Source organism: Oryx dammah, unplaced genomic scaffold (assembly GCF_014754425.2).
Source record: "Oryx dammah isolate SB20612 unplaced genomic scaffold, SCBI_Odam_1.1 HiC_scaffold_21, whole genome shotgun sequence".
Lineage (NCBI taxonomy): Eukaryota > Metazoa > Chordata > Mammalia > Artiodactyla > Bovidae > Oryx > Oryx dammah.
This window is the reverse complement of record NW_024070205.1, coordinates 78,277,519-78,293,799: the sequence shown is the minus strand read 5'-3', so window position 1 is coordinate 78,293,799 and position 16,281 is coordinate 78,277,519. Positions and strand designations below refer to the sequence as shown.

The 16,281-nt window shown below is 52.4% G+C and overlaps 1 protein-coding gene across 5 annotated transcripts in view; it reads left to right on the top strand.

Moving 5' to 3' along the window:
* Positions 1–5,168: 5,168 nt before the first annotated feature.
* The window catches only part of PPFIA4 (PTPRF interacting protein alpha 4), a 39,482-nt gene continuing 28,369 nt past the window's right edge, over positions 5,169–16,281 (top strand). For 2 of the 5 annotated variants that reach the window (XM_040263004.1, XM_040263002.1), the window contains exons 1-9: positions 5,170–7,740; positions 10,966–11,067; positions 11,449–11,613; positions 11,961–12,035; positions 12,221–12,307; positions 12,855–13,046; positions 13,332–13,478; positions 13,733–13,867; positions 15,698–15,781. In XM_040263004.1, coding sequence (XP_040118938.1) covers positions 7,507–7,740; positions 10,966–11,067; positions 11,449–11,613; positions 11,961–12,035; positions 12,221–12,307; positions 12,855–13,046; positions 13,332–13,478; positions 13,733–13,867; positions 15,698–15,781 — 1,221 coding nt within the window. In that variant the 5' untranslated portion in view covers positions 5,170–7,506. Of the gene's footprint in view, positions 7,741–10,965; positions 11,068–11,448; positions 11,614–11,960; positions 12,036–12,220; positions 12,308–12,854; positions 13,047–13,331; positions 13,479–13,732; positions 13,868–15,697; positions 15,782–16,281 lie in introns of all 5 variants that reach the window. The other 3 variants (XM_040263001.1, XM_040263000.1, XR_005724916.1) reach the window with 2 other exon arrangements.

Here is a 16,281-nt window from a genome sequence, read left to right as displayed (position 1 = left end):
GCCCACTAATGTTCTCTCGTGCACATGGACTCTTGACCATACTCTTATACACACACATACACACAAGCACATATCTCTTTCAAGATTACACATTGACACCACAAATTCTCATGACTGTACCCTTACTCTGTTGTGTGAATATACATGCCCCCCCTATTCTATTTTGTGTATGCACATACCCCCATCCCCCACACACCTGTGTGACCACTTGCAGTGCACACTTTTTATTGTGCCTACATTTCTCTGGGCAGTCCTGTGTGCTCTGGATCTTTCACACCCCAGCACCTGACAGTACTCCCTTCTGATGTTCCCTTTTACCCCTGGACAGTTGTTTTCTGCTCTGTGGCAGCTCCCTACTTCTTTGCTGACTGAGGACATATATGTGTTCATCAGTGGCTCTGAGTAGCAGAAGATGGTTAGGGTTACTGTACTTACGATGTAAATTCAGCCAAAGCCAGGCACTATGTTCGGTGGTGCAGCCTATCTTAACTTTTGTAAATAAATGATCTCTATTAGACATCTGGGGCTTCTCTGGTGACTCAGTCGGTAAAGAATCCAATTGCAATGCAGGAGATCCAGTTCAGTCCCCGGGTCAGGAAGATCCGCTGGAGAAGAAAATGGCAACCCACTCTAGTATTCTTGCATGGGAAGTCCCATGGATGGAGGAGTATGGCGGGCTATTGTCCATGGGGTCGCAGAGTCAGACATGATTGAGCAACTAAAGCGCCACCATTAGACCTTTAGCATGTGGCCCCCCAGTGTGTCCTGTGTAGGCTTCCCAGGTCCTTGTTCTGTTGCACTGATGTGCTGCCTCTCTGAGAGAATGTGTGTTTATTTTAGCAGAGGTCTCTGTAGACAATACTTACCAGAGATCTTCTAACCTCTTGTTAGACTTGGAACCCTTTGATACAAACGAAACCTTAATCAGAAATCCAGTAAAATTCACAGATTTGGAGTTGATGAGATTAAAGAAAGAAAAGATAGTTCAGAGCCCTTTGCATTTGTCTTACCTCTTTCCTCTTTTTTTTTTTTTTTTTCATGCCAGGTTGCCCCGAAGGTACTGTATGAAAAAGCCCAGTTCGCAAACTCCTGGCTTAATTTAAACGCATAGCTGTGACGGCTGTAACTGTGGTTACTTTAGAAGTGGGTTGTTTTGGAGATGTACAGAGACCCGCAGGCCTCCTTTCTGCCCCCGCCTCTGCCGTTAGTCCCCCCTGGGTGGTGACAGTGAGAGTGACCATGTGGTTCGACATGCCTGGGGCAGTGGCATTTTATGTCTGTGTCCTGGTGCGGTTGTTAACAGTGCCTGCATTCACTGTCCTGATTTGGACAGAAAGTTCTTTGCTTACCCGAATGATAGGCCATGTCTTAGTAAGAGGTGGCTTATAACTCACTCCTGTGGAGCAGCTGGAGAGATGGGCTTCACAGCTATGGGCCCCGGGGAACCTGTCAGATGGAGCAGCCTCTTCCTGTGTCAGCTGACTATGCCAGCATTCAGAAGTTGAGTGTCTTAAGCTGGCAGTCAGTGCTAACCTGTGCTTGAGCAGCATTTTATACTTCTCAGAACAGTTTCATGTCTCTTAACTCCTTAGACCCTCATGACAACTTGTGAGATCACTAGATTGTGTTACATGTTATGACTTTTATTTCCCAGATTTTGGAACCTGAAGCTCAGAGAGAGGAAGTCTCATTGCTGGCCCTTTAGAGACCCAGAGAACTGGATGCTTTTGAAGGGATTTGTGACCAGCAGTGAGAAAGTATCAATAAAGCTTTTCCACAAGTTTTTTCGTCTGGGAACGCTTCCTCTAGCTAATGCAGGTTTTTAGTTTTCTTATTGTATTTGGAGTGGACTCAGCCTTGAGATGCTTCAGGAGCCTGAAATGCTAAGAATTAATACTTACTGAGTGTTTGATGGACACTGACGTCAGTACTTTGTGTATGTGATTGAATTCTAGTAATTCTCACATCTGCTATCTGAAGTGAATATTACTATCATCCCCATTTCACAGATGGAGAACCAAGGCTCAGAGGGATTAGGTATCTTTCCAGAGTCACGTGAGTGGTCATTGGAGGAGCCAGTTCATCAACCTCCTCCAGAGTCTGCCTTTTAAGGCAGGAGTGGCCCCCATCTTGCTGTAAAGAAGTTTTAATTTTTTAGAGGGCAAGATAAGTTTTTTCTACTTTGAACTTCCCTTCTTTAAAGTGGGTCAGGAATGGACTTCCTAGAATGACTATGTCACATGTATCCACTCAGCTCTGTGTATGTCAGGCCCACAGTAAGTGTTGGAGAGTCCAAAGATAATTAGGTTATGGTTCTCACTCTAGAGTCTTCAGCTGAGTTGATGTGCCACAAACAGAGAACAAAACTGTTCTGGGTCAGTAGAAGGGCCAATCTTATGTGTGGAGGGAATCAGAAAGGTTCCATGGGAGAAGTGGTGCTTAAGATGAGCTTAAGGGTGATCAGAAGTTCCTTAGACTAATATGGAAAGGAGACTAAGGCAGGCTGGATGAGGTGCTAGAAGCTTGTGAGCAATAGGTGGGCTCTGGGAGCTTGACAGTGAGCAGAGACAGAGTAGCAGGGAAAGGGGGCTTGGGGGGGCTTTGGAGAGGGGGCTGAGGAGGGGCAAGTCTTCTTGGGGTTTTGAGCTGGATCGGAAGAGGAACAAGGGGAGAGGATGGACTTCTGCATGAGAGGAAAAGAGAGGTGGGGAGCTGGACTGCGTTCCAGCTCCAGTTCAGCTCCAGTTCCACCATCCAGTTCCACTGCGCTCCACCATCCAGTTCCAGGATGGTGTCTGAAAGCCCCAGAGGGAGGAGGCTGAGGGCTCGGAAGAATGTCTGCTTTTGGGAATAGGGAATATGGAGTGGTGCGGGAAACTCAGGCCGTCTCCTTAAACAGCTCAGTATAGAGCCAGCCAGGGGGTAGGGGGAGAGGTTTGCTTAGGTGGTGGATGAGGCTCTGTAGACAGGTCACTTCCAGTGGGGACGTGGCTGCCTCACGACCATGGTGCCCGCTGTGCAGAGGCCTTCGCTCGGGCTAGAGGAGGGTTGGTATAGGAGGGCTGAGGCAAGCGAACCCTTAGGCTGCCGTCTCCTGGATAAGGGCGAAAGGGGCTGGGGCCCAAGGGCCTTGGCTTCTTGGAAGAAACAGGATGCCTGAAGGAGTCATGTTCACTCCCCTCTCCTCCATCCTCTACTCCTCTTTGGAGTCAGACAGACTGGAATTGAATCCTAGCTCTTCTTATTACTAGCCACATAGACTTGATTGCATGACTAGTCTCAATTCTCAAATCTGTGAAATGAGAATTGTGTCTTCCTTGCAAGGAACTGGAGAATTAAAGTTACTGTGTGTCAACTGATGCCACAATGTCTGGCACCTGGTAAATTCTGAATAAATCATAGCTGCTTTCATAATTGTTACTGTTTTTCTAGATGATTCTCCCCCATTTCCTCAGGTCTTCACCCTTCCTCCAATTGCATGGTATCTGACCTTCCTTTTTTACCTCTTTACCCTGAAGGAGCTCTCACCTTGAAGCTCCCTCTTTGCCTGGCTCTTGGCCCACTTACACTTGGGCACAGCTCCTGGAAGCTTTGCTCTGGCCCTTGGGCCTCTATGGAAGCCAGTAGCTTTGCCCTTGCTGAGCTGTCTTACCATGGTGGGGCCTGCCATCTGGTAGGGCAGTGGGAAGCCAGCCTGTGTATGTGTGTGTGGTCAACCAGAGCATCACATCCAAGCGCCCATCCCTCCTGTTTTTTGGGAAAAGATGGGGGTGATTTTTAGGGAGCCAAAGAGGTTTCAGAGTCTGCCTCTCCTGTATTCTTAAGCGCAGAGGCCTGGTTTTCATCTGACCCTCCCTCTTCACACACACACATCAGCTCGGTTGGGGGCACTCCTCTGTTGTGTCACAGCCTGCCCACACTCCTCACCGCCACAGCTCCTCACATATGTCTGCTTTAGGGGTTGCTAGCTTTTGACCTGTGAGTGTTACTTAGAAATTGTGCAGGAGTTGAGGCTTCTGCTAGGTTGAGATGATAACTGCACTATTTAAAGATGGCCATGGAACCAGAAAGAGCCAGGTGTCCTGATAGGGCTGTTCTTGAGCCCCCGTCTGCTCACCACACTAGTGCAGTTTGTGGGGGCAGCCGTAGGCAGTCCTGGACAGTCATCTCAGAGGCATCCGCCTGCCATGCACCTCTGGGCGCATCTTCAGCCTGCTCTGTGGTTTGCCATTTCACTAGGGGGAGTGGAGTGGCTACCTGGCTCTTGGTTTGGAAGGAGCCTGGGGAAGCGATGATGGTACCAAAGTCAGTTGCCAGGATGACTGGGAGGATTTCGGTAGGCCAAATCAGACCAAATGTCCAGCATGTCACTGTGGGCAGCCTGAGATCCTATGTTCCCTTCCTGAGAACTTCTCAACCCCTTTCCTAGAAGGAAACTCCACCTACAGGCCCACCTTTGCCCACTACTCAGTTCAGTTCAGTCGCTCAGTCGTGTCCGACTCTTTGCGACCCCATGAATCGCAGCACGCCAGGCCTCCCTGTCCATCACCAACTCCCACAGTTCACTCAGAGTCGCGTCCATCGAGTGCCCACTACTAACATAATTCAAATGCCCCTACAATCATGGAATGCTTTCTGCTTTCCCAGGCTCTTTATCTATGATCTCATCCCCCTGAGGTGGACTGAATAAGGGTCGTGGGTTCTGTCTTACAGCAGAGGTCTCAGTAAGTCAAGACAAGCCCAGGATCACTCAGCTAATCTGTAGCAGAACTGCAGCTCAGGGCTCGAGTCCTCGCTCTGGGTTCCTTCCTGTGCATTATGCTGCGGGCTGCCTGAGCTCTGCTGGACTCAGTCCCTGTGCTCCTGAGCATACTGTGCTCTTTTCCAAAGCACAGCCTTTGCCACAGGGGCCCCTTCCCCAGACTGGCCTTTTCTTTGGCTTCACACTTCTTCTTTAGGTAGGGGCAGGAGAGTGGGAAGGGATTGGGCTTGGCCGTTGATGAGCTTAGAGAGGTATGGTGGGGCCACTAACCATTAGACGCTCAATAGTTTCCGACTCTTAGCGACCCCATGGACTCTAGCCCACCAGGCTTCTCAGTCAAAAGAAGGATTTTCCCACTGGAGTGGGTTGCCATTTCCTTCTCCAGGGGATCTTCCCGACCCAGAGATTGAACCCAGGTCTCCCGCATTATAGGCAGATGCTTTACCCTCTGAGCCACCAGGGAATCCAGTGGCCTTTAAATCTCACAGAGTGGAGCGTTTCAGGTGAGGAGAGTGAGTGAGTCCGAGGAATTGCTGTTATTAGCATTCGTGAGACCACTGCTCTGGAAGGACTGGGGCAGCGGCTCCTCCTGTCTGCTCCCAGCTACGCTGTGGAGCAGGGATATTGGGGTAACATAGGGTGCAGACCAGGGTGCTACTTTTCACCTCGTGGGATCCCGCCTTTTACAGTGGCTATCCAGTTTGGAGAAGGGCTCCCTGGGTCAGATTTTGTATCCATTTTCTGTGTCTGGGAACATGTGTATGTCCTAAGGCTCCAAATCCTGTGTCTGCCAGTGTACATACATATGTGGGCATGTGTGTGCATATATGGGCACACCCACATGCTGCCTGAACTGTTGGGTCCTCTGGGAATGGCCGTGGCTGTGGACTTGGGAGTTCTCTAGTTAGTGCTCTGACTTTTATCTCATCTGGGCCCATGTTTCTCCCCTGCATCACTTTTTCTGTCCCCCATTCCAGGGGGCGGGGGGGGGGGGTTGTGGTGGCGGTAAGGGTGAATTCAGGTAGAAGAGGCTTGGCCCTTTTTTGGTTCTCCTGCTAGGTTCAGCCCTGCCACAGGCTGTCTGATTTCTTGTGTCTGACTTTTTGCTTCACACTGGGTCCAGATGCTGCCTGTCCTCTCCCTGACTCTCCCAGTCTGCCACCAGAGGGGTAGACATGAAGCTGTCTCTGAGTTTCCCAGATGTAGAAGGGGTAGGGAAGGAAGGAAAGCACCATTTATGGGGTTTCTCTGAGTCCTTATCACTGTGCTGGCTGTCTCACATCCCATCTCTCCTAGAACAGGAGCTTTGAAGACAGCTTCCTCTGAAAACTGATTAGGTGGTATCCTTCCAGCAGTGAGCAGGGAGACCAGAAGCTGATGGCAGGTGGAAATCCCCAGCTGTTGGCCACCTTCCTCAGTCCCCTTTCCTTTGCTCTGACCGCTGGACATCCCTGTGCCAAACTCAAGGTGTTACTGCCAGGCTGTGCACGTGTTAACCACCCTAGCTGGTGGCTTCTGACAGTGCTAGCATTGGGCAATGACATGGAGGGAAAAGATTCTCAGACATGAGCAGAGGCCCCCCTTGGAAGCCCTGCCCTAGGAGAATAACCCTCCCCACTCCCCGTCACCGATCCTTCACTTCGTTCAGTCCCTGCTTCAGCCCATAGGTGGCAGTTTGTGAGTTCAGAGTGGTAGCCTGCTGTCTGCCAGGGTTCAGGAGGAGGGGATGACTTGATCCAGACTCTTCCCTGAATGACAGGCATGGAGCAGATCAGGGTTCTCTGCCTGCCCCAGTGTCCAGCCTGGGCCTTGCCAGGTAGCCATGTTGTACCAGGGGTCAGGGTAAGAGCTACTCTGCCCCTATTTCCTATGACCCCAGTAGTCTATTCTGTGTGGGACTCATATCCACTAAGAACTGTTTAACCCCTTCTGTGCTCACCCTGGCCTGAATGTGGAGGAGAAACCTATGGTGGGGTAGGGACCCTGTTTCTCCTCCTCCCACTTGCACAGCCCCGCTTGGGAGGACTCTGGCCGCTTTCTGCTGCTCCCTTGCCGCTTACTGAATCATTGCTATATTTGGCCAGCAAGCCATGTGGGTGGGGGAGCCACTCCACCGTGGCTGCCCTTCTGACAGCTGGGGGTGGAGAAAGCTGCAGCAGCAGACACGTGCATTTCCTGGGAGAACTAAGGAAGGCACCGTCTGAGTAAGAAAACCCAGGGGAGGGGTCTGCCCAGCTCCTCCCCGACTCCCCCACATTCTGGCCCAGGTTCCTGCATTCTCTGCCCTCACCCACGCTTCCTCCTCTACGCTTCCTCCTCTGCCCTTCTCTGCTCAGCTTCTCACAGCAGTCTCTTCTCCAACAGACCACGGCCCTCCAGAAACGATGGTTGTCAGTGGACCCCGCTGGGACTCTGCCAGGCTGCAGTGCTCAGTCTAAGAGAAGGGTCCTCTCTGAGCCCTACTTGCTCCGCCTGTCATGGCCACACTCGGCTGCTTCCTCCTTGTCTGGGGACACAGGGTACCCAGCCCCAGCCCAGAGAGCGTAAACCAGGCCCTCTCACTCCATTTCACAGGGGCACTCTGGGCACCAGGCCCCTTTCAGACTGAGAGCAACTGATGCCATGGAGAAGCCCCTGCCCACCTCTTCATTCACCTGGTACTGCCCACTGTGAGACCTTTTCAGTGAGACCCCCAGAGCTTCCAACCCTGTGAGCCACTCCCCTGTCCCCTGCCCACCCCCACCATGTGTGAAGTGATGCCCACAATCAAGGAGGGAGACCCCCTGGGGCCTCCCCATGGAGCCGATGCTGACGCCAACTTTGAGCAGCTGATGGTGAACATGCTGGATGAGCGGGAGAAGTTGCTAGAGTCCCTTCGGGAGAGTCAGGAGACTTTGCTGGCGACACAGAGCCAGCTCCAGGATGCCCTGCATGAGCGAGACCAGCTCCAGCGCCACCTTAACTCTGCCCTCCCCCAGGTAAGGCCTACCGGTCAGCATCTCTCTCCTCCCCTTCCCTTCACCCAGCCCAGCAGAGCCACACCTTCTGAGCCCTCAGCTCTCTGCATCTGTGAGCATCTCAACAGATGGAACTCATGGAGCATTTCCTCTCCTTCGCCTTGTTTCATAAAACCTTTCCCTGTTTCTCCCAAGTGCCTCAGGCTGAAACTGGCTTCACAGGAAAGCTCCGCCTTAGTGGCCAGCTGCAGTGAGCCCAGGCAGCCAGCAGGTGGCAGCCGGTACTGGGCAGGACACTTTCCCTTGGCTGCTCTTCACCAGGGTCTGTTCTTGGAAGTGGTAGGTGGGAATCATAGAGAGCGAAGATGGCAGAAACTTTAGAGACAATCTAGTTCACCTCTCATTGCCTGGATGAGAGAAACAAGAGGCATCCCGTGGACAATTATAGACAGAATTGTGACACCTCTCTTACTCTCCTCCGTCAGCAGAACTAGTAGCGATTATAGTCACCCTTTATGGCGTCTTCTGTATGCTGAGCACTTTGCGTGGGGTTTCCGTCACAGAATTCTCACAGCCGTGAATTTGGTGCTATTATCACCATCACCTTTATTATACAAAGGATGAAACTCAACCTTGAGAAGACTGGTGAATTGCTTCTGACCGCCCTACCGGTAGGGGAGCTGCCGGGGTGGAGGAGGCAGCCCTGAAGAGCTGGAGTGCTCCTCTGCCCCTCGCACGTGGGGAGAAGGGCCATAGCAGGCGAGGTTCCTGCCCAGGCTTTCGAAGTGTCTGAAGGGCACTTTATGATGCTTTCTAGATGGGAATATGGAGCCCTGGTGAGGAACTGGGGTGAGAGATGGGCCCATCCCACGCCCACTGTGTTTGGAGCCCTGAACAAGCCCTGGGATGAAGGAACCACCTGCCTCTAGGGAGCTCATACACTAAAAAGGAAACAGACAAGAACCCAAATGACAGGAAGAGTGTGGAGGAACAGAAGAGGGGCTCCAGAGGACTGTTAAAATCATATCAGTGGTTAAAATAGGGGCCAGATCATTGATCCTCACGGCAGCCCTTGAGGGACAACTGTATCTTTCGGATTAGACGTTCAAAGAGGTTCGGCATTTTGCCCAAGATCACAAATGGGCAGAGCTGAGAATTGATCCTGGGAGCTTCACAAAGGCAGGGATTATGTCTTTCTTGTTACTGTGTCTCCAGTGACCAACACAGGAGCTGGCACATGGTGGTCAGCACTCCCAGTATTTTGTTCCAGTTTTCAGTGGAAGGAAAAAGCCTTCCACTAGGAAGATCCCAAGGAAGTGTGTCCTTTGCAATGGACTTTGAAAAATCAGGTGTTGACAAAGGATTGGGAGAGAGGGAGAGGGAGCCCCCTGAGCAAAGGTATGGACTTTACTAGTGATTGAGAACAGCAGGTTACTCAGGTTAACTAGGTCTTAGGGTGTTTGGAAAGGAACTGTGAGAGAGAAGCTGGAACCAGGATAAGAAGTTTGTGTTTAATGGTGAGGACAACACTGCTTTGGGAGATTACCCTGGCGACAGTGTGTCAGATGGTGAGAGCTGGGGAGGGAAGAAGGAGGCACACTGCTGTGGGCAGACTGGGCAGTGGCGGAGCCTGGACAGGGTGGGAGAGCTGGTAGTGCCAAGTGAGGGGCTGGGGGCATGCCGTCAAGGGTTCAGGTGTGTGTGGGGGAGCATGTGTGCATGCACACGTGTGTGAGCTGGGTGGTGAAGCTACATGAGGCCAGGCCTGGCCTCTGGGATGGGAGCCGCTTGCCTGCTGTTGCCCGTGGTTTTGAGAGAAAGGCAGGAATCATGAGCAGGTCCGCATCCGAGGCTTCTTAGGCTCTGGCATCTCTCTGTGTCCCTTGTCTCTTCCCTGTGTCTCTTGTCCCCTTGGCCTGATATGGAGTGATAAGCGGTGATTGCTTTGAAATTCTTCCTTCAGTAGTGATTCTGTGCTGTGTGAGACAGACTGCAGGTTGGGATGGGACTGCAGCCGCTATTCAGTCACTCCCAGACCCTGAGCATCCACAGAGTTTGGACCCCTTAACTAAACACCTTTCTGGAATTAGTTGATGTCTAACTATAAATAGATATGATAGGCCTGGGTCTGTGGGGCCAGCCTCTCACCCTCTGTGCTTGGTCTCATGGAGGAGAGTGGGCTGAAAATGTCTCTCAGAGTGTGTGGGCCTATCATTGTGGGAAAAGACCCCTCAAAGGGATACTTTATACATGGGCATTCAGCAAAGCCAGGGCAAATGCCCTGGCATCAGGCCCCAGGATGGAGTGAGCTGGGATCCTAGAAGCCAAAGCTGAAGCCGCATAGCTGATTCAGCAGATCTGTACACTCTTGTTTCTACATAGGGTGGGCCCTTCAGTCATCTCATTTCTTTTGCTTCCTGTAACTTGCAAAACTCTGGGGAGGGAGTAGAAGAGAGCTCTCCAGAACACTCACTTCAAAGCCCTCTTATCTTCCTTCTTTAATATCCATCAGTCTCTGTTTGGACCTTACTAACAGCAAACCAGAAGTGAAACTCCCCTCCACCCACTTCTGCAGGGAAATGTCACTGGATTGTTGGAGAAACAGAAATACAAAACGGGAGAGGGGGCATAATCAGGTAATATTGGTGGCTGGAGGAGGAAGGAACCACAGAGCACACCTGGTGACTTTCTCACTGTCATATCCAACTGTATTCCCTTGCATATACTTGGAATGCTTCTCCCCTCTGGAGAAACATATGCTAATAGTATGGATGGATAGGGCTTCCCTGTGGCTCAGCTGGTAAAAAATTCACCAGCAATGCAGGAGACCCCAGTTTGATTCCTGGGTCAGGAAGATTCCCCTGGAGAAGGGATAGGCTGCCCACTCTAGTATTCTTGGGCTTCCTTGGTGGTTCAGGCAGGAAAGAATCCACCTGCCATGTGGGAGACCTGGTTTTGATCCCTGGGTTGGGAAGAGCCCCTGGAGGAGGGCATGGCAACCCTCTCCAGTTTTCTTGCCTGGAGAATCCCCACGGACAGAGGAGCCTGGCGGGCTACAGTCCATGGGATCGCAGAGTCAAACACGACTGAACGACTAAGCGCATGTGGATGGGTAGGGATTTTTCTGGGGACAGTTGGTGGAAGTAAGGGACAAGTGCCAGGATCCCACCACTCACTGACTTGGGCCTGCAGGGTACTGTGTAAGTGGTGGATCCTCAAGCACTGAGGGGCCTTGGGGATTTCCAGGAATTTACCACCTTAACCCGGGAGCTGAGTATGTGTCGGGAGCAGCTTCTAGAGAGAGAGGAAGAGATATCAGAGCTGAAAGCAGAGCGGAATAACACGAGGGTGAGTGGGATGACCTGGTGTGTGTTTGTGCTTTGGGCGTGGGGGCGTATGGCCAAGGGAGCAGGCATGGCCAGCACACCCAGCCCCATCCTCACCTCCTCTTGCCTTGTCTTCTGGGATGATAGTCTGTGTTCAACCATGAGTCCTAGGCTTGTCACCTCTAGTTAGGGGATCATGGGAAAGTCAGGGTCTTGAGAGAGAGGCTTGGGCAGGTCTGAAGTTGGGGCAGCGCCCATCTACCCACATGGGAGTATTTCAGCATTCCAACAGTGGTACACACGGCAGGACTCGGGTTTGCTGGGTGTTTGTGTGGACCATGCTTATAGCCTCTGGGCCGTAGGCTCACAGTCCTTCCTTGCACCCTTGCCTTCTCTCTGCCAGTTGCTTCTGGAACATCTGGAGTGCCTGGTGTCCCGCCATGAGCGGTCACTGAGGATGACTGTGGTGAAGCGTCAGGCTCAGTCACCATCAGGGGTTTCCAGTGAGGTGGAGGTGCTGAAGGCTCTCAAGTCACTGTTTGAGCACCACAAGGCCCTGGATGAGAAGGTACCTAGGCTAGCCGACAGCCTGCATCCACCCCCAGTGCAACCATGGGTACAATACAATACAGTCCGGTCCACCCCCAGTCTCTTCCCTGGAACCTCCATGCATCCCTTCTCTGAGATTTCTGTATCCTCTGTTTAGGGAAAACTGCCGTCTAGCTTCCTAACTGGCTTACTCCTACCGTCAGTCCAATTTCCAGGTCCTTCTATTAGGTGCCCTCTCAGAAATTTGCCTTTTGGTAGGTCTTTCTCTTTGCCTCATGCTCAGCGATGATAGACCAAGCCCAAGCTTCTCCAGCTCAAGTCCAGAGGGTCTCTGTTTCTTTCTCCATCTCCCCTTACCTTGGGCAGGTGCGAGAGCGGCTCCGGGCGGCCCTCGAGAGAGTGACCACTTTGGAGGAACAGCTGGTGTATGCCCACCAGCAGGTAAGCTATTTTCCCTCTTTTCATCTGGAAGCATGGCTGGGTTACACCTGTTCCCGACTCCGGTCCTCATCAGACTTTTCCCTCCTGTCTTAGCTGGAGATTGTTAGCTAACAGGAGGCATCTCTCTCTGGGAGGTGGGGGATTTGGAAGGTCTAGAAGGTTCTCTTCTCTCTGACTCCCCACAGGTGTCTTCCCTACAGCAGGGGTCAGGGGTTCGGGATGGAGTGGCTGAAGATGGGACTGTGGAGCTGGGACCAAAAGGCCTGTGGAAGGTGGGTCACGGGGAGCTGCACAGAGAGGGCACGTCTTACCCCAGACAGGAGGTGTGGGCCCTGCCCTGCCTTCATGCAGTAGAGCGACTGCTTGAATTAAACTTGGAGCTTTCTCCAAGATTATCATCTCTCTCTCCTTCTTCCCCTTACCCCATCTCCAAAGAAATGTGCAGGTTTTTCTTTTAGTGCCCAGTATGTACACTTATACGCATGTAACTGAATTGTTAGGAGCCATCTAAGAGATCACTTCTCTTTCTGAGCCTCTGTTCCCCTAGTCATGGCCCTCTCTAGGTTACAAGAGACTGAAATAGCAGGTAAAACTAGAAATGATTGCTTTTCAAGAGAGACACAGGAGAGTGAGGGTGTTTGATTGTTGTTTGGCGTGAGGTCCTGGAGCTCAGAGGATGAAGGGTGTTCCTGGACGTGTGCTCTAGAGCTGGGGCAGAGCTGGGGCCTGCTCTGGATGTGCTGTCCCTCCGCCCCCCTCCCCGGGACAGGGCAGGGAGGGGGTGCCTGACGGCTGACTGAGAGCTCCCTGTCTCTGGAGGAGGACGCGGGCCAGGTTGAAGAGCTGCAGGAGCTTCTGGAGAAGCAGAACTTTGAGTTGAGCCAGGCCCGGGAGCGACTGGTCACCCTGACAGCAACTGTGGCTGAACTAGAGGAGAACCTGGGAACAGCCCGCCGGGACCTCATCAAGTCGGAGGAACTGAGCAGCAAACACCAGCGGGACCTCCGGGAAGTGAGCAAGGGGCCTGGGCCTGACGCTGTCTTTCTGGGTGCGGGCCTTGGGCACTTAGGAAGGCAGCTGTTGGATGTCCTGGATATTGAGGGAGGGCCAAGCGAGGGCTGAGGAGTGTGAGACTGATTGCTTGGGGGGTCCTGTGTGGTGGAAGGGATGGGTCAGGGTCAGAAACTGGTAGGGGAGTGTGGAGGAGACACAGCCATTCTGGTGTGGAGGCACAGACAGGGTGGGGGTGGGAAGAAGCTGATGGCCTTCCCCGGCACCCTCTCCTCTCCTGCTCAGGCTCTAGCCCAGAAGGAGGACATGGAGGAGCGGATCACCACCCTGGAGAAGCGCTACCTGGCTGTTCAGCGTGAGGCTACATCAATCCATGACCTTAACGACAAACTGGAGAACGAGCTGGCCAATAAGGAATCCTTGCATCGCCAGGTAACTCCTGCATTTGGTGTGCGGGGGCATTGTACTTGACCCTGGAGGTCCTGAAGATCATGCTTGACCCTCCCCTTGGTGGCCCAAGAACCTCTGAAGTACAGCAGGCCACTTTGGGAGAGAGAAGTAGGTGTCTTTGGGTAACCAGGAATGAAGATGACCCCTGGCCTGTCACCTGCTCTGTCCTGAAGCAGGGGGTGGGGGACGCTTCAGTGCTCCCTGTTGACTCTCCTTCCCACCCCTCACCCTGCTAGTGTGAGGAGAAAGCCCAATATCTGCAGGAGCTACTGGAGGTAGCTGAGCAGAAACTTCAGCAGACGATGCGTAAGGCCGAGACACTGCCAGAAGTGGAGGCTGAGCTGGCCCAAAGAGTTGCGGCCCTCACCAAGGCAAGTGGACTGTGGGCCTGGGAAGCTGCCTCTGACCGCTACTGCTTGAGCTCTCCTGGAGCCAGGCAGTGGGCGGAGAGAGTGGGAGGTGTGATGGGCTGGGGCCAGGAAGCTGCTGCTCACTGCATGGCTCCAGGAAGCACACCTTCTTGTCTCTGTCAGATGGAAGAGTAACCCCTGCCCTTATCACTCCACAGGGATGTGAGCCCCATGAGGGAATATAAGAGTACTTTAAGAAGTAGAAGAAACTGTGTCAATGCAAAGTATTTTTATTATTATTTATACCATTATGATTAATAGTAATACTTCTTCTGGGGGGAATCTGAAGTAGAAAAAATAGGACTTTGATTTCTGGAAAAGTGAAATTTGAGAGGAGATATGATCAGCATTTATACATCTCTGAAGGGGCTGGGAGTTTAGACTAAGCATTTCATCTTTTGTCAGATTGAAGCATTCTAGATCTTGGGACCACCTCTGGCTGTTTGAAGGTCACAACTTTTGGACAAATGAAAGGGAATATAATTTTACCCAAAGGATAGTTAACTTTATGGAGGTATATGGCTAAAAACATCCTAGGTCTGGAAGAGCTGTATAAATGCGTGGACATGTGGTGGTTTAATCAGAAGAATGTAGGAGTGTTTACAGTAGGAGAGACTTTCAGGGGTGCCCCATGTGGGATCACCATAGCTACCCCTCAAGCAGTGAAGAGAAGGAAACCAGTATTTAGTAAGCATCAGACCCTAGACCTCTAGAGGTGAGAGGCTGGCCACTGTGCCAGTGTGGCAGCTTGGGAGCTCTGCAGATGGCGCCTCCAGCCTGGCTGTGCCTCGTACACGCAGGGCCAGATTTACTTCTGCCACTGACTGGCTCTGTGACCTGGGAAAAGTCACTCCCTCCCTAATTGGGTGTCTCTGACATTATCTCTTGATGAAGTCATCATCTCTATAATGATGGGGTTGAACTTGGTGATCTCTAAGGCTTTCAAGAATCATCCCCTAGGAATGAAGAACAGAGTTTAAAGTCTAGCAGAAGATATTGTGTGTGCGATGCTGAGCAGTCAGGTTTCATCACTCCCAAAACTGACCAGAAGGGCTGGACTGAAGTGATTAATGTGTTCAGGAATTCATTGTAGAAGGACTTTTAGAAGGGATTTCCTGACTAAAAGATGTGTAATAATATTTAATACCTTGTCAAAAGAAACAGTGAGGTCCCCATCTTTGACGATGTGTGAACAGAGGGGAAGACCACTCTACCAGGGCTGGTTTAACAGCAAAAGTAATCACCGTGGCTAGCATTTGTTGGGTACTTATTGAGTCCTAAGTGTTTACCATGGATTATGACCTTTGGTCCTTGCAAAAGGCATAGATACTCTTATCACAATGGAGGAGACAAAGGCTCAAAGAGTTTCAGTAACTTGCCCAACGTCATACAGTTGGGACAGGAGGGAGCCAGGATTTGAACTCTGGCTGGAGTCCGTGCTCCTATCTAGAGGCACAGAGATTTATGGTAGCTCATACTTTCAAGTGGCATTCTTTGTGGAAGCATGAGAATTTACAGTCTCTTGAGCTGCCAGCTCTGAGATAGTGCAAGGTTAGCCCTGAGCAGGAAGGAGGAGGTGTGGGTGGGGGAATCCGGCAGGGGTTGGGGTACATGGGAAGAATGGCAGTGGTGGGGACAAAATGCTCCGCTATGGTAAGTGGAGAGCTTGGCTTCACTTTTCCCTGAGGCCCTAACTCCCAAAGACTCCTGTGGCACCTGGGAGCATGGGATGCAAGGTGTGAGCAGGAGGAAGGATGATGTACAAGCCGCACTGACCCATCCTACCTCCAGGCTGAAGAGCGACGTGGCAGCACTGAGGAGCACCTCCGACAGCTGGAGGGACAGCTGGAGGAGAAGAACCAAGAGCTGGCGCGGGTGAGAGCGCCAGACAGGACTCTTTGGTGCCCCTCTCTGCCCCACGGTGGCGCCGCAGGGTGGTCTGTGAACAGGGAAAGGAGGAAACTGGGAGCTGGACAAGGACCTAACTAGGACAGAGACAGACACATGGAGGAGCTGGGGGCATGGGCAGGAGCACTGGAGAGAGGGCCCCCAGAGCATGGAAGTGGCCAGGTGGGCACAGAACCACAGTAGGAACAGGTGCTTCCCTGCGGTTGTGGAGGGAGGGCCGCGGGCCCTGTGAGGCTGGGGTTGTGGATGGAGGGGCCCAGGGGCCCAGTGAGGCTGGGGTTGTGGATGGAGGGCCGCGGGGCCTCCTGTGAGGCTGGGACTGCGGAGAGAGGGCCATGGGGGCCTCCTGTGAGGCTGGGACTGTGGCGGGAGGGCCGCGGGGACCTGCTATGAGGCTGGGACTGTGGCGGGAGGGCCGCAGGGACCTGCTGTGAGGCTGGGACTGTGGCGGGAGGGCCGCGGGGACC